The 27,735-nt window shown below is 41.9% G+C and overlaps 1 protein-coding gene across 5 annotated transcripts in view; it reads left to right on the top strand.

The window, feature by feature from the left end:
* The window catches only part of XYLT1 (xylosyltransferase 1), a 207,851-nt gene that overhangs the window by 141,468 nt on the left and 38,648 nt on the right, over positions 1–27,735 (top strand). For all 5 annotated transcript variants that reach the window (XM_064461807.1, XM_064461805.1, XM_064461806.1 and 2 more), the window contains one exon: positions 22,587–22,667. In XM_064461807.1, the coding sequence (XP_064317877.1) occupies positions 22,587–22,667 (81 nt within the window). The remainder of the gene's footprint in view (positions 1–22,586; positions 22,668–27,735) is intronic.

Genomic DNA, 27,735 nt, shown 5'->3' with positions numbered 1-27,735 from the left:
CAATTAAAAATGTGTAAAATAAAACATATGCAAGCCAGGAAGATTCAGATACCCTATTATTCTTCCTCATGCCTTAATGTTTAGTTTCTGAAGGTCCAGCACCTAGCACAAAGGAGGTCCTAATCCATGTGCTTCTAGTTGTTACTGCAGTAGAAATCGCTGGCAAACAGGTCTGGACATAAAGGTGCCTCCAACAAAAATAGTTTCCCTTTAGTCATGAGGCAGCATGCTACTTATTGGCCTAAGTGAAATGATGTGGTGCATTATCCAACATTGACTCCATTCAGCTCTGTTAAACATTCTCAGCAGGAAAATGAGGGATGAAGTGGCTAAAGAGAAACCCTCTACAAGTGACTCTGAGGTTGGAGGTTGTGTGACTGCCCCTACTTTTGCTCTGGGGTTGTGAATAAAAAAAGGGCACAAGCCTTCAGGGTTCTCAAGAAATCATCTCTCACAGTCACTGCATTCATTTAAAAAAAATGAAAGAAACCAGAACCTTCCTTCCTTTTCCTTTTTAATTTTAGTGGTATTTTTTCATCATTTAAAGTCTTTTCTTTTGAGAACCTCTTTCAAAACTCTGTGGGAAATCTATTGATTAACCTCTTGCTTTACATGGGTATCTATTTGCATTATTTATTGCCTCTGACAAACAGCGTCAGGTAGTCAACCTTATGTTCAGGGACTGAAATTTCACTCCCAACAAGGTGAAGTATGGTAGAGCATCTATTGATGCTGAATATTTAATGTGCATTGCAGGAGTCCTTGGATAATGTGGCAGGTGAAGTGTTGCACCACTTAAATTAAGAAGTTTAATGAGATCATTTAACAGTGAATGTCATGTCAGTGCTTACCTGGCCACAAAGCTTGTATAAAGAATAAACATCGTGAAACATTTGAACTATTTATAATTTACAGTAAATCACTGAGCCTCAATCACCAAAGGGCTCACCAAATCTAATTGCCAGCTAATGCTTGGTCTTTAATAAAGGTCAAGCAAAATGATTAGCAGAAGCTTGGGGAGTGCTTCAGAATAGTAAGAAAATAGAGTGGCTTATTTACAGAGCTAGGAATGCAGATACAACTGCATTTTCAATTATGAGCAATCACGTATAACAAAGAAACTTAAAAGAAACCAGTGAAACAACTTGTGTTTCGCTGTTTGGTACTATTTTAGGATAAAGGTTGTACGGCCGTATTTTCCATAGAAGCCTGTGTTGTGAAGACTTGGTGAAATGAGACACATTCGATAGAGGTTTTGGTCTGGAACTTGAATGAAATATGTATCATAATACAAATAGCACCCGGGGACGGGGAAGGGTGGCTACAGACTCCAGGGAGTGAATGGGGTGATCTGATGGGGGCTGGTCCTTTAAACAGGTGCCAATTTGGTGTAATTTATGGACATCATGTTTGTCAGTCAGAATCACACTCAGAAACTAAGAAAGATGAGCTAGCAAAGAACTATGGACTGACCTGCTCCTGTTTCATTGTGTCGTCCTCTGATGGTCAAGGTAACATTGTTAATGCTAAATAGCAGTATTCATCTACAGATTTAAATGCTCCTTGAGAAACTTGAGGGATGCCCTTTGAAGTAGGTAAGCCTTTTTCTCAGGTCAATGTTTCCAGCCCAACCAGCTAGCAGCAGGAAGGCATCTGACTCTGTCCTGCATTTCCTCCAGCAGACCAGCACTTCTGACTTTTTAAGAGAGTTGTTGGTGAAGATAATCACCCAAAATCAACAGTTTTATTTGAACTCCCACCAGATCTGAATGTCGTAGAGAGCCTAATAGCGATAAAGCTGTCCTTTCACTCATCTGTCGTCTTCACAGCTTTCATCTCTAATAAATTAAATGGCCAGGTCCTGCACTGGGGCTATACCAGGCTGCTGCATTTGGATATAAAAGAAGGAAACTGAAGACAAAATGGCTGTGAGGAAGATTAATTACTTAAAATTCTTCTCTGCGAGCAGCCAGATGAAGTTTTGGAATTAATACGAAACCAAAGTGATGACTTCTGAACGAGGTCCTTGCACAGCAAATGTTTGCCAAGAGTGAAAAGGTGGAAGTGGAGGCAATAGGTCTTCATGTTTTCATCCTAGTGGCAGGTGGAAATAATTATAGTCAACAGGTTTTAGAAAGAAGTTCAACCTTTGGGAAAAATGCTTCAGCACTTTTTCAAGTTATTTTTCAGGTGCTAGAACTACCTGAGAGAACAGCAATTTCCCTGTTTCAACTACTGGCCCAGATTCATGCCCTGCAAAACATGGGTGACTACCACTCCATATAAACTACATTAGGGATGATTTTTTTTCTCTGTCAAATTTACCATGACCTGCCCAGACTACACCTGGGCAGTTGACCACATGACAGAAACTTTGAAGCAGGTGACTGGGAGGACAGAAGTGAGAAAATACAGTTTGCATGGAGTGAGTAAACCAGACTCAAGCTGTCCATTGCTTTTGCAAAACTTCTCAGCTTTTGCAGTGTGCAGGCTTGAAATGCAATATTGGAAATGCAGGAAAATCTCTTCTTAGAACTGAAACAAGTAACTTTCACATACAGCACACTAGCTTTGTGAGAAATGTCTGAGACCCAGTTGTGCCCTCTTGATGGTTATGAACTTAGAAATCTCAAAGCCAGCAGGGCTGATGGAAGCTGTGTAATGGCAAATATGATCACCAAAACCATTGGCTCAAAAGGCAGCCCACCCCCCATCATTTTGACTTGATTTAATTTAACAGTTCTATGTCTCACTGAGATTCAGACTTCAGAGCTGTCTCTTACAGATATTTCCTTCCTGGCAGTATATAAGCTGGTGATGGACATAGAAGCCTGTATAAAAGATACTGACTTTCCAGGGCTGAATTTGACCTTACACCCCATATGGAGCCAACTGTTGCAATGCTGCTCTGAAATGCAGGCCTTGCCACTAGAATAATGTACTGGGCACTAGGCAAATAATACAGCATTCTTTAAAGTGCCCTTTCACATGTTATCCTGAACTGAAGCACTGGTAAATCATATCTATACATCTAGATGGAAATACAGCACAGCTAGCTTTTGCAGTACAACATCTGTTAAGATGCCAGTGCCTGAGGTTTTTATCTCAGTATTGTCAGTGACATTGTGTGCAGCTTTGTTTGCTCAGAATATCTTTATCTAGCAAGCCAGACGTCAATCCACTCTTAACGCTGCACAGGGAATCTTTTTTCCTGTCCAAAAAGGAACTTTTATCAGTATTTTTGTTGAATCCGCGTTCTCTGAGAATTTCAGATGTGCTTTCTTTCTTAAATCCCTCAAATAACCTTTTCTCCTCCTCTTTCCTCACTTTGCCAGCACATTTGCTTGAGATTTATATATATATTTTGAAGGTTATATTTTTGGTTTGCTTTCCCACTTCTCTGTATTACTGTGAAATTATCAGTGGTTGGCAAAGCAGTGTTTTTGCACGTGGTCACAGATGGGTGGGGTGAAATGTTGAAATGAATGTGGCTTAAAAATTTTATTTACATCTGGTGTTAACATAACATTTTCTTCAACCTGGCAAATGTTAGTGATGGGAGACGCACCCTTTCTCTGTGCAGCCACAGCAGCTGATGTTACTCTTTCTCCACCTCCCCTCCTGGGTTTAAGGCTATAAAACAGCTTTTGCTTTTGGAGAATTGTGATATCTGCAGCTCTTAGTAACTTTTGGGGATATTTAGTACTTCAGAAATTTTCTCCATAGCAGCCTCAGTCTGGCAACAGAAATAAACGCACTCTACATTACGACTGGTTTGGCTGTACAGGCATCTCCACAGTGCATACAGATTAAAGATGCATCAATAAAGCACATTTTTAGAATAGCAGTATTACTCAACGTACCCTTGTACTTGGCAACACGTTATCTAGTTGATTACAGTGCTAAACATTCAGCCCTTCGTCTCTTCCTATGTGAACTGAAGCATCTGAGCCAGCGTCTGAGGACACTCAGAGGACCGCCTGGCAGATGAAAGCCCCAGATGCCAAGCTTTACAGTTTGATGGGCACTGCAGCATCTGAGCACTTGCTGGGCTGCCTGGCTGATATCCTCTTCTCTGCTGTCTTGGCTCTGGGGCTGCTCACAGGGAGATTCTCCAGCGAAGAGCCAAACGGTTTTCATCTGTTTGCCATTTGCCTTCTGGATGCCGTTTACTTTTTACTTATTTATGACTGAGAAAAACTTCTATCTCCTAAAAGAGTTAAATGCAAGTCTTCACTGGATACCATTCTTCTTGATCTATAAACAATAACAGTACAAATATTGTGATAATGTGTACCATTGCTTCCTAGGCAACACAGTCTTTAGGATGCTAGAATAATATCTAAAATAATATTTTTGTAAGAGTAACTGATGTGTCGGGGCTGAGGAAGGCATTGAGCAGTATGAGGGATTTTGCCAGCTCAACTATTTCTCTTTCACAGCTCCAGGGCTACTTATGAAACCTGTTTTTCAATTAGAACGTCTCTTTGTGTACAAATAGTCTGGGGTAACCAAGTCAAAAAAAGGGTCCTTCGTGCAGAATGGCGCTTGTACTTTAAATCCATGGTTAACATAATTCCCTATGAGCTGTCCCATGCTGGCAAGCCCTTCCCATGGTACTCAGCTGCTCATTGCATTCCTGGGCAAGAAGCTGCAGTGGGGTTTGAGAGAGTAGTGGGATGCTGGTCGTTAGGGAAATCCCAAGTGTGACTTTCTCCCCTGTGCGCTCCCCTGCAACTTTGCTTCAAGTGGCTTTACTCTGTGGATTTAATGGTGAGGTGGGTAACAGAAGGTGAAGGGAAACAGGTTTTATGGTATTTACCTGGGGTTTTATGAGCAGAAACTCTTTAGTCTCTCATCAGCTGGGGTTTGGGTTTTGGGAGGTTGGTTGTTTGTTTGTTTGTTTAGAAAATTGAGTAAAATCATCAAATTCCAGAAGCTAAAACTGCTTGAAAGAGGGAAACATGCCTATTATAGCACTGCATTTTTAAACGCGCTCTCCCTTCGTGGCCTCTCTGAATTCCCTCAGGAAATTAAAAATCTGTTGAAATTGCTATTAAGACACTTTTTGGTTTAGATTTCAGGATGCCACTTACAATATAACAGCTGCAAAATAATATCTGGTGGCAGTTCAAAGTGAAGATGAAACAACAACATGTGCTATAATACCTTTCCCAAGTCACTCTTAAATAGTTGCGAACCGAAAGGCCATTAAAGGGTGAGCAAAAATGTTGTTCTGATTCAGTCTTTCAGTGATGATATTGAAATAGAAAGGAGAGGAACAGATGAACTCTTTTCCTCCAAAACAGGGCTCAATATATAAGAGTTGAGAGGTATTTGATGTTAAAGATTTTTCAACCATTTTATACGTAAATTCTGGTCTTATCTTGATATTAAATTATGCACTTTGACTTTTTTTTTATTCAGGATTATTGCATGTGAATGAGCTGAAGGGCTGATTTGAATGAAATACTTTGCAACAGAATTAAAGCTGCTCTGAAACAATTGATATTTTTTAAAAAGTGCTTCTGTATAAATAAAATACAGTAGTAATCCACTGTAGTTACCGAGCAAGGGTGCCACAAGGGTACAGTCCCAACTGCCTCTTCCCTTTACTCTGATCCAGTGGAAACTCCTTTTTCCCTAGAATTGCCGTGCAAGGTAAGAGCCAGCTGGCTACCAGCTGCCTCACTCCCTGGGATTTATGGGGAGTGCTGATGGGAAATACTGTATTAACTTGTACAGAGGCATCCAGTATTGCTCTGTCTGCCTGCTGCCGTCACTCAGTGAAGTCCCTAAGACCACACCACATGCTGATGCTCCAGTCCGCAGGCTCCAGGAGCTGTAGGATGGAAGAGGGTGGTTGCAGGACAGAGGAGGGAAGCACGAGGCTGAGATCTTCCAGTGTGCTCCCTTACATGGGAGTTGCTTAAGAGGCTCCTTCACCTTCGTTCTCTTCTACAGGGAACGAACCCCACTTCATCAGTCTGTGAATGCTGCAGAGGAGGCCTGGCTCAGCTCTCATGTCTCGGTAGACCAAAAGTAATACCTGTGTGCGTGTTCAGGGCTGCAGAGCTTGGGTGGATCAGAAGAGATTAGGGCACTCTGTGTATGCTTTATCCTTTGGGATGTGCTGCAGAATGTGGCTTTTTCTCCCCAGCTGCCTTTTTTTTTTTTTTTTGACAGTCTTGACTAGTGCCACCTAGTCAAAACTTTAGATCTTGAGATATTGTGGAAGATTTGACCTGGTGGTGCAGAAATTCAAGACCTACATTTTGCTGTGCAATCCCAGGTAGAATTAGTGGCCAGTTGGCTTTTACAGTTGTACCTTATTACGTTTGAATACTTCATTTCTGCTCACCCTTCACAGCACTATTAGTTGCAATGCATTTATATGATACTTCTGAATCTCTTTCCATATAAATAGTGGTGCTGAATACCATTGACTGTGTTTGTGACTGCACTTCTGTAGTTCCAGGCTGATTGGAGGGGATGAGACTCTAAATGGTTCATTGTAGCACACATTCTACTCTGCTGCATACCGTTTAATTATATCCATCGTTCAGCATTACTTGATGAACCAGCTGTAGGCACAAGCATCCCTAACCTTTCATCAGGATAATTGCACTCTTTGGCACATTAGGAACTGGTTTGGGGCCAAGTCTTTTTCAAATACAGAGTCAATCTCTGTTTAAAGGTTTGCTGCCCCAAAATGATTTCTAGCAAGTAATCTTGAAACAATGCCTTCTTGGGGCAGCTGAAGGCTAAAAAGTCTGTAATGCCAAATTGGTTATTTGTCTTACATTACGGCTTTAAATAATTGGGGCAGCCTTGGAAGATGTTTTAGCACTGACTCAGACCATTGTATTCTGAAGATGGGATGTGTCTTGCCAGTCAGGTGCAAGGTAGCTTCCAGATGGTTTCCATTGCAGGAACCATGGCTATGCATGTTCTGTGAAGGTCAGTGTTGTTGCTAAATCTTCGTATAGGTGGTATCGTGTAGGCACTGAAACCGCTCCCACAGGGCTCAAGTCATGTTGCTGGTGGCAGCTACAGAACTGTAGCTGAAGGCTGAAACATCCTGATCTTTTTTCTGTATGTGAAACTGGTACCTGTGGTGTGTCAAGAGATACCAGTGCTGGGTATCATCACAGAGTGCCTGGAGGACCTCCAGGTTTGTGAACCATTGCAACAGGGGAGGGCAGAGACAACCAGGGTGTCGCTCCAGGTCAACTCCTATCTGCTAGGCAGTAGAGCTTGGCAGCTAGTGACAGAATGCCTCGCTTATATTCACATGCCTTTTTTACAGTCTTTTGTTTAGTTGAAGTGAAACACTGGTTCTCTTCTGATCTCATGAGTGCAAAGACTTATCTCATCTCTGCAAAGACGGTATTGGTTGCAGCTCTGTTGAGCACAGCAGTGAGTGGGAACACCAGCCTCCCACCCTCCCAGTTGTCGTCTTGTCAGCTCCAGTTATATCAGTTAATTGATTTATGTGTTCCTTTTGTAGTTTTCTTACTTAGACCTCCCCTCTGCCACACGTTTGTGCCCCTCACCCCAGTGCTGCGTTCTTCACTGACTGACTCCAAAACAGTCCCAACGAAGATCAGGGCAAGTCATCAGCTGGCATAAATTGTCAAAATAAGATTATTACTCAACCCAAATAAAGGTAACAAAATGCGACCTTCTGTTGTTAAAACCAATTAAGTTTCCTTCCATCAACTCTCAGTTCATTATCCCTTTCATCCCCCAGGCCCTGTTCTTCCACCTTTTCAGGCTTGGTGCAGAATTAATGTTAAATCCCATTAGCCTGACCCCATTTTCCCCGTTTTGCCTTCTGGTTGTTTGATTTGATGCACTCCGACAGGTTGATTCTGCAGCTGAGGGATCAAGAGGAGTGGCAGGCCCATGAGGAGCTTTGGGAAGGGCCTGTTTACTCTAATTCACTTTACTTTTAAATGAGGTTTGGGAAAGGGCCTGAGCAACAGGGTCTCACTGGGAGGAGGAGGGACTCTTGGCTGCATCCCTGGCACAGAGCACCACATGGCCCCTCTGCTAGTGCAGTCCCACCACTCATTTCTTGGGATAACTCTTGTTAGGAGATTGAAGCTTGTCGTTGGATGAGTGTACATTCCCTCTTCCCTTTCCCTTGGGAAGTGTGGGATGGGGAAAAAAAAAAGTTTCTTTACTGAGATACATCTTTCTGTCAGCATTAGAAGGTCCATCTGCTCTCAGAGCAAGGTGAGACTATGTCGGCCACTTTTTGTCTAGGTTTATGCCACAAATTAAACAGGGAGATGGCAAGACCCAGTACCAATATTGAGTGACTAAGCTATACATTGTGGCCCCTCAGAAAGGACTTTCCTGCTCCCTTTTCCAGCAGTGGGATGGTGGTCTCAGGTTTCCTGCTGCTTGCAAACTTAGCATGAGTACTTTCCATTTCTTTATTGACATGAAGCGCTGGGTAGCCACTGTGTTGTGTGGCAGCAGGGAACGTGCCTGAAGAGCTTTGCAGAAGACACTGGACCTTTGCATTTGGGAGCATGCCTGCCGTGCTTTCCCCTGCATGGAGCTGGGAGGTGGCCCTGCAGAGGGGCTGTGGAGGAGTGGCTTCAGCAGCCAGCCGAGTATGTGTGAAGGAGCATTTTCACTGAAGTTCTGCAGTGAACTGCTCTTTGGTGTTTTGCCAGGCATGTGCTGATTCTGAAAGTGACATGGGGAAAATATGATTGAATGGCTCTCATTTTCTGACATGACAAATGGATGAGGGTGGGGTGACAGGGTGAATCACGGCCCATGGGGAGCACACAGTCGGAGCAAGAGCAAGTTACATTTCAGAAACTGAGAAATTACCAAGATTTAACATTTAAGCTGGAAAAGTGACACTTTAACAACTGTATCCAGAGAAGCAAAGGTTTCTCACGAGTCTTGAGGAATACACAGCCCACAGTGATGGACTGGATCCATCTCTGGCATGCAGCCTGGCCTAGCCTGATACCTGTGTTCGTGTCACCCTCACATTATCCTTCTACGAGTGATGACGAGGATCATAGCCCCAGGGTGAGATGTCTCAGGAGGGGAGTGCTGTGCACATGGCTGTGTTTCTTCACAGGTGCTGGAGTGTCTCCACTCTGGCAGGGCAGCAGGATCGCACCCCCAGACTGACCAACTCTGCGGTCTGCAGGAAAAACTCTGCAATGATGAGCAGGGTGGAGAAGGCAGCAGTGTTAATACTGCTTTTGACTGAGCTTTCTTCACGTAAAACATTCTCAAGGTCTCTTTCTTCCCACTTTCTTGGAAGAAAGTGAGCATTTTTTATTATAATTACACAACCTAATGAGCAAATAATTTTTCTTATTGACTTGTACAAAAACAGTTTCAGATGGATGTGGCAATGTATAAACTAGATGAAGTGAATGGTTGTTTTAAATCTATGTTCATATTTGATTTTAATTTCTTCTCTTTTACACAAAACTCTTGGCAATTTATTTTCAGAGATGGTGAAAAAAAATTGCTGAATATAAAATATGCCATGTAGAATACACACAGTATAAACAAACAAAAAGATTCCATTCAGCCTAATATCTAGATTTTTTTCTTTTAACCAAAGTCTCACTAATTAGAGTAATGGACGTGATAATTTCTACAGCTCACTCCAGTTGCTTATTTAATCAGTGATTATTGTTTTCATCAACATGGGATGTATCGTGTAGGCAGATGAGGTTCTACATGAATATGCAACAGCGGACAAACACTGAAAAAATGCAAAGCAGGGAGCATCATTCTGTACTAAATAAAATCCCAGTGCTTTGATAAACCTAAAAATTTATCATGTTTATTTTTAATAATTTAATATCCTTGGGTATTAGTAGCTGGTTAGGCAAGTCTTTCACTTGTCGTTGTTGTTGTTAGATAATTTTCAGCAAGCGTATTAAGTGGGCTCAGTTCTTTTTGAGAAACAGGATAGTCATGTCTGTCTTAACTCTTTGTAGTGCTTGTATCCTAGCATCAACAGGGGATGGCTTGTGTTTTGGTCCATCAAGAGTTCATGTGTTAGCTTGTTAAATGTGGTAGTTTTCTATATTGACCTCTACATTGATGCAGCTGACTAGTAATGCAATGGCTTGTTGTAATAATAGGTAAAGACAACTTTGTGAAAATAAGTTGTCTTGGCAAATACATTTCAGCAACTCTTAGAAGTCATGTAGTAACTGGCAACAGTTACATTTTCTGCCACTCTGACACATTAATGAACGGGCCTTATGGAAAAAAAATGGTTGCTCAGGAACTTTTCCTGGGAGAATTACCTACTATGAAACACATAAGCAAGGACAAACAGAGCAGTGCTCAGAGTGATAGGAAGACAGTGCTAATTTTTATCCGTTAACTATCCACATGCTATCCACACATGCTAACAACGTACCTTTACAGTCTGTATCAGTCTAACCTCTAAAACGGGAAACGCCACAAAACTTTTGTTACAATTTCCCATAGCCCATTCCAAGAACACAGAGCCAGGTTTATGGTTTGGCTTATGCTAGTGTAAACTGAGTGCACTGCAATGATTTTGGAGCATTACAGCTATGAAAACATAATGAAAGGCAGTCTTTTGCATAGGGCTTTATCAGCTGCAAAGAGGATAGAAAAAAAAGTATTTTTTCTTTGATTAAAGGAATTGCACGAGAGAACTTGTCTCACTGTTGAGGGTACTAAGAATATTAATATTTTGAGGAATAAAATAATGGTTCATTTGTGTACTGCTTTTTCTCAACATGCACCTCATAGAAGAATGGGCAGAAAGTGCATTTACCAATGCTTCTGTCATTCTGCAAGTTTTTTCCAGTGGGAGAAAACCCTTAACGTCATAAAAGTTGTTAAATAGGAATACACTGAAAAGAGCAAAAATAACACCCAAGACTTTTTTTTCTTTTATTTTTCCTCGCGGGGTTAAAATTAAGTAAATAACACCATTAAATTTAGATGTTCTGGACATGAATCCTCTTTAAACATGCATCTCAATGTAAATAACAACGTCACTTAAAGCTGTGTATCTAACCTAGTCAAGTACGCTGCTGCTTCCTGCTCACTGTCTTATCAAAACGATCATTTATGTCAACACTCGACTTCCTTATAGGTGGAAATATGATAGACCTTTGACAGTATAATATTAAAATAGCCTTTCCACACTGAATTTTCAGCAGATAGCATGTGTTAATTATCTTTGCACTCTGCATTCAATCACTTCATACAGTCTTAATAGAAAAAGGTTAAAAGCGTTCACACTTAGACTCATTGGTGTCATCCACCTAACTGGTGCAGTTTTATCATGAAAATCATAATTCTTTCCATTTATCCTAACCACAGTTACCTTGGAAAGTTGCTGACTAAAGTGTTAATGGCAGCTATTATTGGAAGGTCAGCTAAAGTGACTAGGAACATTGGCCTCATTGTACTTTGTCTTGAACCCATCTGGCTGCGTGTGACAAGTTTCCCGTGAAGTTCTTTGCAATAGGTGCAAGCTCCCCTGCCCCTGCATGCACTGATGCCTCTCATCCCTTCAAAATTAAACAGTTCACTTTGAACCAGACCAATGGCTGTTGTTGGCTTGTCTTCTGAAAATCCGCCATGTGGCATGGAGAGTAAATATGGAAAAGAACAAGTAATTGATTATGCTGCTCAGGGGAGAGCGGAGTTGAGCTGAGGATCCTGATACTGCTTGGCTCTGGTGTGGCAGCAGTGCCCCTCTGTGGCCCCCGCCTTGGACCAGAGGCATTCACCTTCCACTCTACTGCTGGAGGATGTTGCATCCTGTCTGCAAAGGCAGAAGAGACACAAAACACCTATGTGGCTTATCCCTTACATGCCTGTAACCACAGCAGGGGTGGTAATATTTAACCATTGCCTCTACCAGAGAACAAAAATTAAAACAGAAGGTTGTATGTTAGGCTATTTTTTTTTCAGTTTGCAGATTTGTGTTGGTGGGATAAAAAGCCAAAAAAGGCTGGAAACAAACTAGAAGTGTGCCAGAGCCAAGATAAACAGACTAAAACATGGCTAGACAAATTGCTTGTACTTCAGGCAGACAGAGACTGAAGTGGGGAGCAGGCAAACGTGGCAGCTCTCTCTCTTAAATAGCTTTCACAACTTTTTTTTTCTCTTTTTTTTTTTTTAATGCCCACGAACAGAAACTTCTGCTTGTGAACATGAAATGTGCCAATGCCAAAAGGAAATCTGCTTACTCAAGACTGGCACCTTAGTTTAGGAGAGCCATCTCATAGTTGGAGCTGAGATAATGCTGAGTAAATATCAAAACTTTGGGTTACTTACCCAAACATGCTAAGCATTTTGGATCAAGCTATAATTTGAAGTCTCTAAACCCTACATGGCTTCTTTTCTCTTCACCAATCTGCATTATATTAATATTTTTTTTTAATACGAATAATGGGAATACCACCAAGGCTTGATGAACAGTTTTTGCCAGCACTGGTAAAAATGAGCTTTCCTCCATATATGCAGTTCAACTAAATTAACATCTCTTGTGAATGTAGTGGGAAAGGAATTTTGCTTTACTACAGTATATACCTTTAACAACTTTTCTAGTCCTTATCTAAGTTAGACACATGTCTTTGGCTTTACTTAAAAATATTTGCTGGAAATATGCAATTATAGGACTTTTTAGCAAAGGCTATCTGTCAGGCACTCAAGCTCTAGGCTAGCAAGATTTAAAAAAAAAAAAAGTACTAGTGGTGGTGTGCTGATCATTCATACACTTAAATAGAGAAATAAATAGAAAATTGTTCAATAAATCAGGGTAAAATGTTTCCTTCCTTTCTAGAAAAATGCCTCTGAGTTGAATGCATCAACACCAGGTTATTTAGGGAATAATTTGTCCTGCAGGTAGCTGATTTTCTGTGATTATTTTCATGTGTACCAGGTTATGCGCAGTTGCACATTTGGAAGGAGCTTCAGAAGCTTTTGTTATTCAAGCATTTTTTCAGTGCATTCATTGTTGATAAGCACACATATAATCTAGGTTTAGCAATTGCATAAAATTAGATTTATGAAAGGAAAACTACTTTAATGCATTTCATACTTTTACTGTGAAATACATAGGTTGCTTTAAAATTGGGGAAGAAAGAGCTACGTATCACATGGTGTTACAGAACAGTGTTTTTCTTATTTCTTTACTTTTTATCACAGCAGTAAGGATGCTCAAAAAATGCCATTGTCACAAACAAATGAGTTCCTAAGATCAGTTCAGAGGTACCCCTGGGATGGAAGGGATTTTTTAAAAAATGTTTTGTAAACATCAGTGGGTTAAATCTCAAACCATTGTGAGTTGTGTGATATATCTGTGGAGTAGAGATGGACAAATTAAGGTACAGCTGGATTGACATCCCCGGAAAAGTCTTCTTAATAAGTACACTTGTGCGCCTAAGAGATCTAAGGTTAGTTGAAAGGCAGCTCTTAGTCTTGTGTGTAATCATTGCATATGCTGCTTCCAAACACACAGACATGTAGACCCTTACCCATAAAGTAATTTGTGAGAATATAGTGTGAAAGTCACATCATTTCAGAAGAGCAACAAATGTGCCACAGTTAAGCACATCAAGTGCTTTACCAGATCAGACATACAGTGGTCATTGTATAGAAAAGATCCGGGATAATTTAAATGCTTGCATTGAAATTGCACTATAAAATAATTGGAAATTCAGTAGATTATTTTATGCCTAGAAAAATCACTAAAGAAAGTCAAAAGCAACAAGTTAAAAAGTTTTAATGAGTGCATGTGGTGCGTATTTATTATTATCATAAAAGCTGTAGGGTTTATTAGCTGATACAGGGCTCGAGCTTTTCATTAGCCAAAGGCATTTCAGGGTTTCATGGGATATAGCTGGAAAACATTCCAACCAAGTGGATATTCTATTTTAAAAGAATAATGAGACGTTGAGAGTTTTTATAAACTCCAAAGTTTGCTAAACCAATATCTAATTAGATGAAGAAACTCTCTATAGAGGCTTTGCATCAACGGCTGTGCACATAGCAAATGTTTTAAGCATTTACATATCAAATACTGCTGGCAGCGTTTTGGCAGCAATCCAGAGCTGTAGATGGTTTTAATCACATTTGTTCATTAATCCTTGATGGAATTCTCTTATATGGTCTCTTCAGGATTTTCATTTAAGCATGTGCTGCTGCTTGTCAGCAGTGGGCTTATTTATTTATTTTATGAATGCCATCTGAAGCCTTGAGTTTATAGAAAATGGGTTGTGGAGTGGCTCAGGAAGCAGATGATGGAGTATATTCTTTTTCTCTCAGTAGATCTCCTTTGTACCCAAGCATTCATGTACTCTCACTAGGAAGAGGTTTATTCAGCAGTGTGACATTTAAGGAAGACTTTCACTCTTTTGTGACTGTTAGTTCTTTTCTTTTCCGTAGGAAATAGACAATGGTTGAATGGGAAGCAGTAATTGAAAGTACAGCAAAGATGATTGTATTGCTAATAAAATGTCTTGAGAGTCATACAACACTGGCAGAGCTGCACTGAGAGTAGCTGCATCCTGTATGATGACTGATCAGTGCCTGGAGCATCAAAATGCAGAAAGCTAATGCTTTGAAATACACGGGTCCAACTTCCCAGCCCAGATGGCAGCGCTGCTGCTGGAGCAGAACTCTAATCTCTCAAGTACTCGAGTAAGCTGAGCTGCTAAAGCAATAGTTTTCTTCCATTATCTTGTTTCTCTGTTAAACCTGACTTGAAAGACAAAACAAACCATTTAAGACAACACTGTTGTAAAAGCAGAGGTGTTAACAGTCACCTAGAGCTTTCCACATGCAGTTAGCCTCCGAAATTGTATCTGTCGTTCTCGTTTTTATGGTATGTTTTACGAATGACTGCTGTTATGGGAAATCAGCTTCTCTGAGAAATGCCTGCCGTGCTAATATTTGTTTGGTGATAGATAGCGATGGCTAAATATAGCCTTCCGCTTTCTTTGCATTTTTAGATGGCAAAGTCTTTTCTTTCTTGCTACAGCCAGGGTCAGGCTCCTCTGAGCCTCCCCTTGCACATAATTGCCTTTGGGGAGAGAAGAGGAGTTGGGAGCATCAGTGAGATGAACTCTGCAGTGAGAAGTTTTTTCATGTACTCTGGGGATGCATTTGCATGGTTGATCATCTTGCTCTAAGTGTTTCCTTCAGCAACAGGTATTGAAGGTTTTTGGGTTTTCCACTGAATCATTCTGCTGATGTATCCTTTTGTTAGGTTACCTGTGCATGCCATGCACACACACCCACACGTGTGCTAGCTGGCATGGTGGAAGGGCCAGTGTGGATTGGGGTCCCTTACTGGAGTAGGAAGATGCCACCCAGCTTCACTGCCAAGTGCTGCCATGTCCCCAGCAGATGGGGGAGCAAAGCTTTCAGAGTGCACTGGGTGCCACACAGGTGTAAGTGGGAATTTGCAATAATTCTTCCCCATCTCGTGGATTGCTCTCCTTCCTCCCCACCTCTTCTGCACCTCAGGGTGATGCAGGGCTGCTGGCAGCTGCAGAAGCTGGTGAGCCGGTCTGAATGCATGCAAGGGTACACTGCTTGCCTAAGAGGGAGAGGGCAGCAGGACAGGATAGCTCCAGGCCAGGAATAGTCTGAGAAGGAACTCTGCTGCCACAGGGGTCTTGACAGCAATGGCATGTCCTAATACTTTATAATAATGCGTTAAGTAAGATTAATCATTTATTGAAATCAATAAGCTTAATCATAATTATTAGAATTTATCGAAAAGAAGGTAGCAAAATCAAAGCTTTTCCACATCCAGGCTCTTCTGTGCACATCCGCATGTTTAACCATGGAGTAATAGAATGCTTAACTCTGAGGAGATAAGTTTGCCCCACAATTCCAGTTTTCTTCTCTGAAGTCATCTTCTTCTCTAGGGACCTTCTAGAAATAGTTTCTTGGCAAAGAGCTGCCGGGGTTGCCGTACATCTGGGCTCTGTAGGGCTTCGCACAGTCACAGTGATCCTGGGAAAGGAAACTGGGGAGGAGTCAGGCGGGTATGGGTAGAAATACCAAGGCTTTGGGCACTGAGGGGACTTGTAACCGTTTTGACTCGCCTCTTCTGACTATGTGTTTGCCTTCATCATTCTTGCTTCAGAGGCCCTTCATTGCTGCTTCAAACCACATTAGCCTCCTTGCCCTACTCTCCCAAATGCTTTCCTGTTTGTTCAGCTGCTTTCATGATACTCGCCTACCTCTCCAGCAACCCACACCATGGTAGAACTGCCGCTATGTTTGCTGACACCACTGTTCACCACAGCGAGGACTAACCCTCTCCCTGTGCTCACATCCCTCTTCGTTGCAGCAGCAGGGTCTTGTGCAGCAGCTAGCAGGCTTGCCTTTAGATAACGCTAAATTAATCATGATTAATAACTTTATCCACTCTCAGTGCGCCATCTCCTCACAAGTGGGTATGTTGTTCTGTACCAACCTAGGCTGTTGGAATTGCACTGAAAGCAAGCGTACAGCCCAGCATGGAGGTGCATATGTCCATGTCTCGTGTCTGGTGAGACCTGCTGCCTGAATTCAGGAGCTGCCCTCAGACCACAGGTGCTGGTGTCATGACACAGCATCATCTCAGTCACTGCAGTGCAGCTGTTTCAGTTCAGCACTTCAGTATTGTTCTCCTAGGGAATACAGCCTTTGTCTTTGTAAAATATGGTAAATACATGAAAAAAATCTCAGAGTTGTGGCTGCAGAACCATTGTCAGCAACGCTGTAGGTGCTGGTCTGTGCTCAGCTGTAAGGACTCCAAGGTTTGGTGATTGCTGGTCACTGCAGCGAACAACTCTTAAGCACTTACCTAACTCTGTTGGGATGGTTTGCTGGAGAAAAGTTGGGCAGCTTGTAGGAGCTCCGATACTGCTGTTGCCTGTCCTCTCAGTAATGTCGTGTGGTTAACATAGCAATTACTTACTGTAACCAGTACTGTGAATTGTCACATCCTAGGCACGCTTATATTATGCTGGGAGTGTGTCGTTGTCAGAATAGAAAATGCATAAGAAAAAAACCCTTCCACACATCAAGATTACAACTGTGACAAAAGCACTAAAGGCAAATATCACATTCAAATCAGATTAGCGCTTGGGGAGAGAAACCACTAAGAGGCCAAGATACTGTTGCTTCCAGCAGTCTTTGCCCTTCCCTTCTGGAGAATTGTGGAACCAGGACTGAGCGGGTCTGTTTTAAAGAAGTTTAAAGCCACATTTTAATTGTCTCGCTCTTGCTTTTCATATTCCAACATTGTAATTTACAAGTAACCACATTTGTGGTCAAAGTGAGTTACAGCTGCCTGGAAGGGGTAGCAGAATCCACATCTCAGTGCTCATGCTTGCATGTAAGAGCAGGCATTTAGGAAAAGAGAATAAAAGAAAATAACACCAGAAAATAAAGATTAAAAATGGAATTTAGTTTGGGTTCAGCTTAGCAGCTGTCCCTAGCCTATGCTTGTGCATGTAATTCAGGATAAGCTCATGACAGACACTTAAGTTGGGACAATTTGAGGTATTCCTGGTGAATGAAGTGCTGAGAATGACCTGGCAAGAGCCAGTGCAGTAAAAGCCATCCTTCTGGGGCACTGCTAATGAAGCAGGGCTGAAGAGAATGAAGTTGCCTGTAGAAGTCTAAAGCCCAGCAAGACCATAGAGAGATTTCCATGGATTTCATTAGATTTTGTCTCAAACCTTGAGCCAGTAACAAAAGAATACTGCACTACGAGAGCTGCTTTCCAAGCAGAAACACTGTATGCGTGCATAATGTCTAAAAACATTTATTTAGCCTTACCTTTCTGATAGATCAGATCTGGGCAGCAGTGGAACAGGCTGCCCGGGGAGGCTGTGGGGTCCCTTCCCTGGAGACATTCAAACCCCGCCTGGACGCGTTCCTGTGCCCCCTGCTCTGGGTGTCCCTGCTCAAGCAGGGGGGATGGACAAGGTGATCTCCAGAGGTTCCTTCCAACCCCTGCCATTCTGTGATTCTGTAAGTCGCTAGGAGACAGAGAGTTGTCTATACTTTGTATGCAGGTGCACTGCAGCCCCTAGCACTTTTCATGAAGTTATGAAGTTTGAAACAAGATTGCCCACTCTAGTCCTTGATAAAGGAAATAGTTTATAAATCCAGTCCAGGGATTTACCTGAAATGAGGATATTTTTTGAAGACCTCACTGGTGAGTTCACTTGTGAGATGGCAAGCTGAACCTTCCTACCTGTCACCTCACCCACTGAAGCAGAAAAGAAACGAAAAGAGATTTTTGGCAGCGCTGCCTCTGCCACGACATCATTGTGGGTGGGCTCTGGAGTTTGGGCTGGGTTTCAGTTAAGTTGGTGGCATTTTGGGTTGCAGCAATCTGGAAGTTTTTCTTACTGTCACTGCCCCCTGTTTTAACCAGCAGGGTCTCATCTGTCTGCAGAGTTGCAGCCTGCTCTGTGCCCAGCAACCCCCTGGTTGTCCAGGCTGTGGATGGGGGGAAGCCCCAGGGTCTACACTGGGACAGGCAGACCAACACCAGTGTGTCTGAAATATCCCTCTGGAGAGGGGCACCGGCCTCCTGCCATGCAGGGGCAGCCCCTGCAGTACCACAATGGCAGAGTCCAACCCCAGAATCCAACAAACCAGTTGCTCTTTCCTTCATCTGATTCCTACACAGAATCAAAATATCTTGTTTCCGTACATGTGTGCTGCCAAAACTTTCTGAACTTTTGATCTAACTTAGCCAAACTGTTATGTAATTGAATGAGTTTTGATATATGAACGGTCCCATTGAAGTGACTCCTATTTCTTACGTCCTTCAAGTTGCCCATGCATTAAGTACCTTGCTGAATCAAGGATATTTATATTAGCCTTTGCTATCTTCCAAAAGTAACAATTGCTTGTTTTCCTTTTCTCAGATTCTCCAAAGACTTTCTTAATCTGTTTTCACAGCTGTAAACTAAGGGATCTCTGCTCTTTGCTCTTTGCTTGGATTAGTCCCCAGGACTTGGGGGGTTTGCTTAAAACCAGCAAGACCAGCACTGCCTTTTGTTCTCTGCAGTGTTTGCCTGTGGCTGTGTGCAGGGATGCACTCATACCACTTCCTGGACAGACCTGCCGGCACATTCAGACAATGCAAACACAAAGTCAGTGTTTCTCTTTCCAGTTTTCCATTTCAGTCCCCAGTGTATACACCATATTCTGAAATTCTTGCAATGCTCAGCATGTATATGTGCTTACTGAGTGCCTGGTTAGCCTGCTCACACCCTGGGACACCTTAGTCCCAGGCCAGGCACTGCTCATGAGCAAACACTAGCGGCAGACCTTACTTTGCTTTGACAATATCTTCTGAGTTCCCTTCTTGCTGTTGGACTCGCCGTTCTCTTTCATAGACCTCTAACTCTAATCTTGACCCTAACCCCAGGCTGAGCCCCAGCCCAGAGGCGCACCCACATCCCCAGGTTGAGCAGTGCCAAGGGCTGGGTCACCAGAAGCCCTGGAGCTGCTTTTGCTGCCTCTGGAGCCCTCCTGCCTGCCTGGCCAATTGCTCCCGTTCTTTGAGCCTGACCCCATGGGAGGCTTGGCTGAGTTTCACTGTGTGGCATCTCTGCAGGCAGGCACAGTGCTCTGCTCCTGCTACCTCTGTCTGTCCTTGCTGCAGGAGGGGAGCAGCAGTACTTTACTGAGGTGACTTAAGCAAAGTTCTGATGGAGATGGGCTCCTCCATCCCAGCTGGCAGACCTGCCCTTTCTTAACAGCAAATCTGCATCAATGAAGTTAAAAATGTTTTATTTCCCCATCAGTCATTTTCTCATGGAAGCCCTCCCACATGCACGATTTTTCACCACGCTTTGGGTTCACTGGAGGATTAGTTTCCTGTTTCCCTCTGCATGCTGCACAACTGAAAGCCTGCACACTTTGTCTCAGCCTCACTACTCTCAGATTGTCCTCCCTTCTGGCTAATGGCACAGGTAACCAGCTGACTAATCCTCCTCCCTGGTGCCTTACCCTCCGAGTGAGTTTAATAACAAAAGAAAATAAAAGTGAGAGCTGTGTGGACGCATCCATCAGCTCCAGCCTCACACACCAACTATGGAAAGGCTTTATCCTTGATCTGTATTTGTGCTGTGTTACACACTAGGGAAACTGATAGGCATGTAATATGTATATTAGTGTGTTTTAATCAGTAACGTGAACTACTCTCCCTATCCCCATGGCTTTTTTATTTCCTTCTTAGGAAGGAGATACTAGAAATATGTTGGACTTGTTACTTTTTGTTGCACTGCGATGGTTAGTAAAAGATTTTGTGCCAGATTTATGCTCAGCGAATTATCCCTGAAATTTTGGAGCTGTAGCAGACTTTAATTTGGCAGTGTGGAGTTGATGTTGCTCCCAGTGATGTCTTCAGCTGAAAATCTCAGCTTTCCGTTGCCTTACTTAAAGAAAAAATAGGCCCATGTCTTTAGTATTTCTCAGAAGGAGTGCCAGAGGCACTGCAATGGTGTAGACTCTGCTGCCACCATAGATTAAGTGTGGCAGCAATCTGCAGCAGGGGCATTTACAAAATATACCCCTGGAGGCAGAGTTTTCTGAGAGGTGAGGAGGATGTTAGCAGCTGCATTAGCATCTATGGCATGTTCAGTACCTTTGATTTTCTTTCTAATGTTGTGTAGTGGAATAATTTAGAGGTGGTGCACAGCATCCTCATGATATTGGGGTCAGGACAAGCAGTTTGAATGAACGCTTAACAGAAATTCAGCGTGCTCCCATGCTGAGCACAGAATTGGTTGACTGCATAAATCTAAATGTCAAATAACTAGAAAGTTTTACCAAATGGGAATGTGATGTTTTACTTCCATGTTGTCACACATGGAAAGAAGCGTACTTAATTGACAAAAACTCTGCATAAGTTCTTTTTTTAAAAATATTAGAATTAGGACCAAGTTGCCACCAGTGGGAAAGTGTCAATTATTAATTCTTTTGAGAACTAGAAATCATGTGGGCATGAAGAATTGAAAAGTTTGTATGGCAGCCCCAAGTCCAAATACACTTGGCAGAGCACTGCTGAAAAACAAAGTATAGGTTGGTGAGCAATCTAGAAAAGATATTTTATTGAGTGGTGTGGATTGTTACTTCAGTTGATTTGATTTTTATCCTGTAAGGAAATCAAAGCTCAAGCACTTCCAAAGTTGTTTATATTTCTAAAGATCATTTTTGCATGCCAGCTTTTGCCTAGAAACTCACCCAAAGATGTTAGCCGTTGAAACCATTTCATGTGGAAGCATTGCTAAGTAAATTCACTAAATGTCTATTCATCCCAGTAAGATGGAGAATCACTGGAGCAGCAAATGTGAAAATCTGCACAACTTACTATACAGAAAGCGGTTTTCTGAGGTTGCCAAATTGAGATGCAGAGTCTGACCCTGGGAGGTATTACAACTCACATGAGTGAGCATAGAAGGAGGGTCTCAGGCTCCTACAGCCTGGTTGTTCAGGCTGGTTGATAGGCAGATACTTCATTTGATCCAGATAAAATCAATGGTTAACTTGTTCTTTATTCATCAGTTCAATAATGAAATGCTACCTGTGATGACAGAAGAATTTGGCTTTATGAGAAACAAAGATAGTTTACTAGGCTGATAATATTTTCAAGTTGTTGCAGCCTGACCCCAGAAGTTAAACGCATTTTGTACAGGACTCTGGTTTAACTTGGTTTTCTGTGACTTATAATAATAAAATACTTTCAAGATACAGTACTGGCGACAGATGTTTTATCTTTAGTTTTTCTGCCGTCAACTCCATTAGAGACCATTGTTTGAATGGTGTTGTATCTGTAATGTTGTGGTTTTGAAGGCAACTCAGGAGATGAAGATCTTTTTAATATCATTTATTCAATTTTCCAGAATATGCTGACCTAGATAAATAGAGAATGGTTTTGCTCCATTGTTAAAGCAATAACAGACCACAAAAGCTGTCAAGTGTAAATACATTCTTGGACATGTCAGCTGAAATTTTGAAAATACTGGTGTCAGATTGCCAGTCATACTAATTGGAATTAACCTTCTAAATTTCTTTGTTCCTATTAATTGTATTGAGATTTTGACATCCAAATTCTCTTGCTTTATGCATTCCAACCTTGGCCTCTTCTTTGTGAAAAATGAAGACAAATGAAATGTCAATAGATAATTAACCAAATTCTGTAGGAAAGATCGAGCAAAGCATATAAAATGGGACTATCAACGCAGTCATCTTGCAGTTGGATTTTCATACTTTAAAAGTGCTGAGCAGTATTACTTAATACGTATTCTGTTACAATGCTTAAAACATCTGCCAAGAGTCGATATGAAATTCATTAAGATGTAATAAAGCTGTGCTTCTTTCGAAGTACCCTTTCCTGAGTAGAGGGAGGCAATGAAGTGTAGCAGCAGGCTGGAAGTTTTTTCAGCAACTGCTTCTTCAAAAAGTCTGTAGATGGTCCACAAATGAGAGCAATAAGTATATAAATTACTCTAAACGTATTAGTTTTCACAGTGTAATTTGTGCATCTTCTGTTCTTTCTCTTGCAGGACAAATGACCAGCTAGTAGCATTCCTGTCCAGATATCGTGATATGAACTTCTTGAAATCACACGGCAGGGACAATGCAAGGTAAGCTGGCCCTTTCCTCAGCTTATTTTAACCATGGCACTGAGAGTTTTTGCATAGGGACAGTTTTCCAGAATTACCTGAGTGAAGAAATCCTTAGTCCAGGAAAGTGAAGTGAAGGAGGAGGAAACCCTCTCCTGAGGACAGTTGTTTATTGGTCCAGAATGGCTCCTCCCCAGAATCAGTTTGTAAAGATGCTATTGTCGGGAGGAAGACATTAAGAAGACTGATGCTTGCTCCCTTCTTGGGGCCTGGCACAGATCAGTGTTTCGGGAGCAAGCAGTAATTGTCCCACACGAGCACTTTTCTGCCCCAGTGGGTCCCCGCCACACTAGTGACCAAGACCTGTGCTAGCCAGGGTCTGCGACAAAGCTGTGTGCAAGCAGAGCATCTCTGCAAGGTGTGGAAGCCTGTACCAGCCTGTACCAGCCTGCACATGCTAGTGAGCGTGAGGATGGTGGCTGAACGGTTATCAGGATGTGCTACAGTTTTGAAGTCCTTGGATCAATGTCCCTCTTCCTCCACTCTGCACGGGTCTTAGGGAAAAGGGGATGCACTATGTTTCCCACAGCACATTGGTGATACTTACAGCTTTGTGGTTTGAGGGAGCAGCAGTGACCAAACACTGTGTTTCCAAAGTTTTAAACAACCTCTGCAGGTGGAAGATCTTTCCCATCTGATTGCAGTGGTCCTCTTTTCCTTTTTATTGATAGTTTTTCTTTTCCTTTTTATTGATAGTTTTGTACCATAACAGCAGTCTTGCAACAGTTCCAGCAACTCCATATGCTGAGTCCCTCTGGCTTTGCATATAAAAATATTGTTTTATTCTGCCTTGGTCACCAGGTCATCTCTTTATTTTGTAAAATGTCAAGCGTGCTGTAAGGCTGGGTTCAGATAATGTACACAGAGGATGTGACACATTGAGTCGTGTGTTCAGTGCAGCGGGTGGGTAGAATAACACACAGGTCTCCCTCACTTCTTGGCTGCTCTTGCTCTTGTCACTAGATTTATCACTTCTGTCATGTTCCTGTTTAAATGAAGTCCTCATGAGCATTCATCTTGTGCACGCAGAAATTCTGTAACAGGTAGTAAAAAATAATACTGTGAGGAATATTTAAATCCGAGTCAACAGTTTTCACAAGAGAGTCTTTAGTTTGGGAAATGCAGGGTGTCAGTGATTGGCAGGCTCAGCTCTAGCTGGCAATAGTGATTGACAGCAGAGTTAAAGTAGAAAAGGGAAGAGAAATGGCCAGGGAAAAGCAGTTGGTCTCCTACACCTTTTTGCTCTTCTGATGCACCTGATTCTTCTAAAATTCCCTAGCTGGCTAAGGAGAATAACTAATGAATTATGACGTGCCTGCATCAAGCTAACCTCAGCTGGGTTAGAACAATTCGTATCAACTGAACACACTAAGCTGCTATTAATTTAATAATAAAATGAGCTAATGTGCCGCTTGTCCTCCCCTCATAGGAATAACAACCCATTTATTAGTTCAATGCTTCCATTTGACTGTATAAACAATTAAATACCTTTTAGCCTATTACAATGTGTTGCCTTGTTTTATTTTTTCTCCTGGATTTCTACCATAAATTCTCTGTGCATCTGGGAACGTGATGTGGGACACGAGTGCAGATTTGCTGCCTCTGTCCACCATGGTTGTGTAGTCCCTGAGTCCCATAAGCGCTCCCACTGCTGACCACTGGATGAATGGATTCCTTCACATTGCCCGTTGGCAGGTCCCCAGAATTTCTGTCACGGAGATACAGTGGCTCCCCTCCTCCTGCATAGCCCAGCTAACTGTAGAGACAGGACTCAGGCCAGCAGCTGCGGAAGCCTCTGAGTAATATTGGCATTTGGTAAAAATGCATTCCATTGGTATCAAAAACTGATCAAAAAGCCGTTAGCCCTCTGCTTGTACTGCGGGTGAATTTCCATCTCTACAACCACTTCTTGAGAGAGAAATTGTATCTAATGTGAAGATCTCTAGCCTGATCTTTCAGTTTTAGTGTTTCAGTAACTCTGAGCTGTCTAAACCAGTAAATGTGCCATCTGCTCTGCCCATTTGATGCACAATTTCCAATTGAGTTTCACTTTATACCCAAGGTGTGTAAACTGTGGTCGTGTTGGTGAGGTTTATTCCTGTAGTTAGAATGATGAAATCCACTGGACTGAAATACCTTGTATAAGCACAGGCAAGTGAGATGAGACCGAAGGCCCGTCTAGGCTGCCACCCTGTGTCCTGCTGCCTACAAGCCAATGTCCCCCAGAGGAGCAGAAGAAGAAAAAAAGGGGTAATGGTGCTTCCTTACAATATTCTCCCAGTCTTCTGTGACCTTTGCTTGGGGAATTTCCAAAGCCAAACTTGGTGACTTGCTCATTTAAGAGTAAGGGATGATTTTTTTTTTCTATTAAATTTTCCAGTTACTTTTTAAATGTTGCCGTTTGCTTTGTCACAGCCCTGTGGAAAATAAATATCCCACGGGGAGATTGGTATGGCCAAGGGCTTAGAAACATCTAGAACAGAAGCAACAGAGTCAAGGTTGGGCAACAAAAAATAATAATTAAAAAAAAGACAGCTTTTGGAAAGGATTTGGGACATAGGCCACTCTCCCAAGTTATTGAGCAATAGGAGAAAACTCCCTTGGGACATCCTATCTCAAAACAGACGAACAGGATTTTTTATTTAAAATGGCTAGTTAAAACCATGATAACAGAGGGGACACTGGACTAGACTGACTGCCGCCCCACGTACAATAATAATTTTGCTATTCCAAGGTGTTTTTCTCAAAACAAGTGAACTAATAATACAGGAACTAAGCATTTAAATATCACTGAAAACAATCTATAACCCTTGCTGCTACTTTTAATTTTGTGGATTAATAATGGCTCCTAAACAATAAGCTTTTTAACTGTCTAAGTCTGCTTTGCAAACAACTGGAAACTCCAAATTTTAAGTCATCCTAGTTTCTGGATCATACAGCAGAGGGAGAAAGATTAGAAGTGCCATCTTAAAACTGAAATGCTTTTACAGCTCAATTACAATGTACTTTGTATTCAAGCCATGTTCACAATCAGTACATGTTTTACTGCCAAATAAGGAGATAAACCAGGCTTCCTTTTACAGAATGAAGTTTTCTTTTAGTTATGCCAAAGTCATTAAAAAGTGCATCGCTCTGGTTTTCCTTTAGTGGCTTCAGAAAAGGGAACGGACATGAAAATGGCTCCTTAACTCAGCTGGAGAAGCATTATTTCCTTAGAGAGCTGGAAGTATGAAATGAAATTACATACAGTGGCTGGAGTCGTTACATAGTGCTTCATGGGCAACACTTACATTTTCTCCTCTTTTCAGTGTCTTAGACTATTAAAAGCAAAAGAATAACCCAGTGGTTGTATAAGCTATTACAATTTGGAACACCTGGGAGATTTGGGGTTTTGTCAGGAGCAGCACCTGGCTGATGTATTACAGAATATAAAGACAGTCAAATGTGACATCTTCAACAACAGGCAGGAAAAAGGGTGGGGTTTTTTCTAGAAACCTTGCTACAGTAGTCATTTGGGAAACTGTGTGAGCATGCTGTGAAGGTTGGATGCTGTTGCATCTTAGAGGAATCTGGATCTCATATGCAGAATACAAACAACTATAGAAAAGGCCATTAAAAGTTTGTTATGTATCTGAATTTGTTTCTTGTGCTGTTTTTTTTCCCCTCATTAATGCTATTCTTATGGTTGTTTTGTCCCCTTTCTGGATCCTGGGTCCACATACCTTCAGAGGTGTTGCTGAACTGTATGACTTTTAGTAAGAAGTATCACAAGGCCATCCCAGTTCTCAGAGGCTATATAGAGACCTTAACTCCCAAAGGGCCAGAGCACATTCCCAAAACCTCCACCTCTTCCAGTCTGATTCTGCTGATGCATATCTGTTTTATCACCCTTTCAGACGTGCCTTTTTTGCACCGTGGCGTATGCTGTTCATTCACGTTCTGTACACTGGGTTGGTGGTGGTTTGGTGGTCAGTTAGAAAATGAATCACACAGTAAATGCTGTTGTGTATTGCACTGAGGAATCGCCCAGTTAAGTACCCAAATACTAGGAAAAAAAAATTACATATTATCCCTGCTTCCAGAATAGTTTAACCACTTAGCTCCCAGCAGTGCATACTTTGCTACTCATGTGGAACGTTTGGTGGTTCATTTGGCTCATATTTCCCTCAGCCGTACTTTGTTTTTGTTTTGTTTTGTTTTGTTTTTTTAAATGCTTCAGTATTCTGAAGCACACAGACTAGGAAAATCTATATTTTGCTTGTAAATTGTTCAGCCCAACAGTTGCATGTGAACTGTAGTGACTGAAATAACAACATGCATTTTCTATGAAGAGAGACGGCACTTAAAAATTTTAGACATTACAGCTAACTTTCAGATGATCCTTATTGCTTTATGCTAAGCGTTAGGGGGACCATAAAGCCTTTACTGCTTTGGCTTGACAATTTGCCTCCTTGTAGGGCTTTTATTTCTGCACAGTTTTGGAAAACAATGCTAAGTTGTCAATGCAAAACAAAAATAGGTTGAAGATGATAGGAACACGCAGTAAAAACAGCCATATGTCTTGACGTGCAACAAAACAGGATGCTTGGTGGTCTTGGTGGATTATACATGCAAGATCATCCACCAGTTCAGGAAAGTGCTATAAGTGAGAACGTTTGAAGTAGCCATGATTTGTGGTGGGGGAATTAGGAAGGAGGTGAAAACTAAGGTACCAGTAAAGTAATCAGAAATGTGATTGCTATTGAAGAACATTGAGCTGCACGCTTCATTTTCAATGGTGTATATATAGCAGCATTTGTGTCCTTTCATCCAAGATTCTGCAACATTTTATGAAACAGTTATAGCAGGGAACATCCTTTTAAGTTGGACAGATATTTTTGGCCCTGTTTTACCATGGGTCAATAGCCTGATTTGGTAGCTTGAAAATCTGTATGGAAGTGACTCACACTTGCCCTCTGTCACTTGGAAAGTTTGAATACCCATTTCCTTTCCTTTCTTCGGTCATTTAGTACGCAGATCTGGAGATGTT

Source organism: Phalacrocorax carbo, chromosome 10, assembly GCF_963921805.1.
Source record: "Phalacrocorax carbo chromosome 10, bPhaCar2.1, whole genome shotgun sequence".
Taxonomy (NCBI): domain Eukaryota; kingdom Metazoa; phylum Chordata; class Aves; order Suliformes; family Phalacrocoracidae; genus Phalacrocorax; species Phalacrocorax carbo.
Note: the sequence above shows the minus strand (reverse complement) of the source record. Positions and strands in the feature narration are given on the sequence as shown.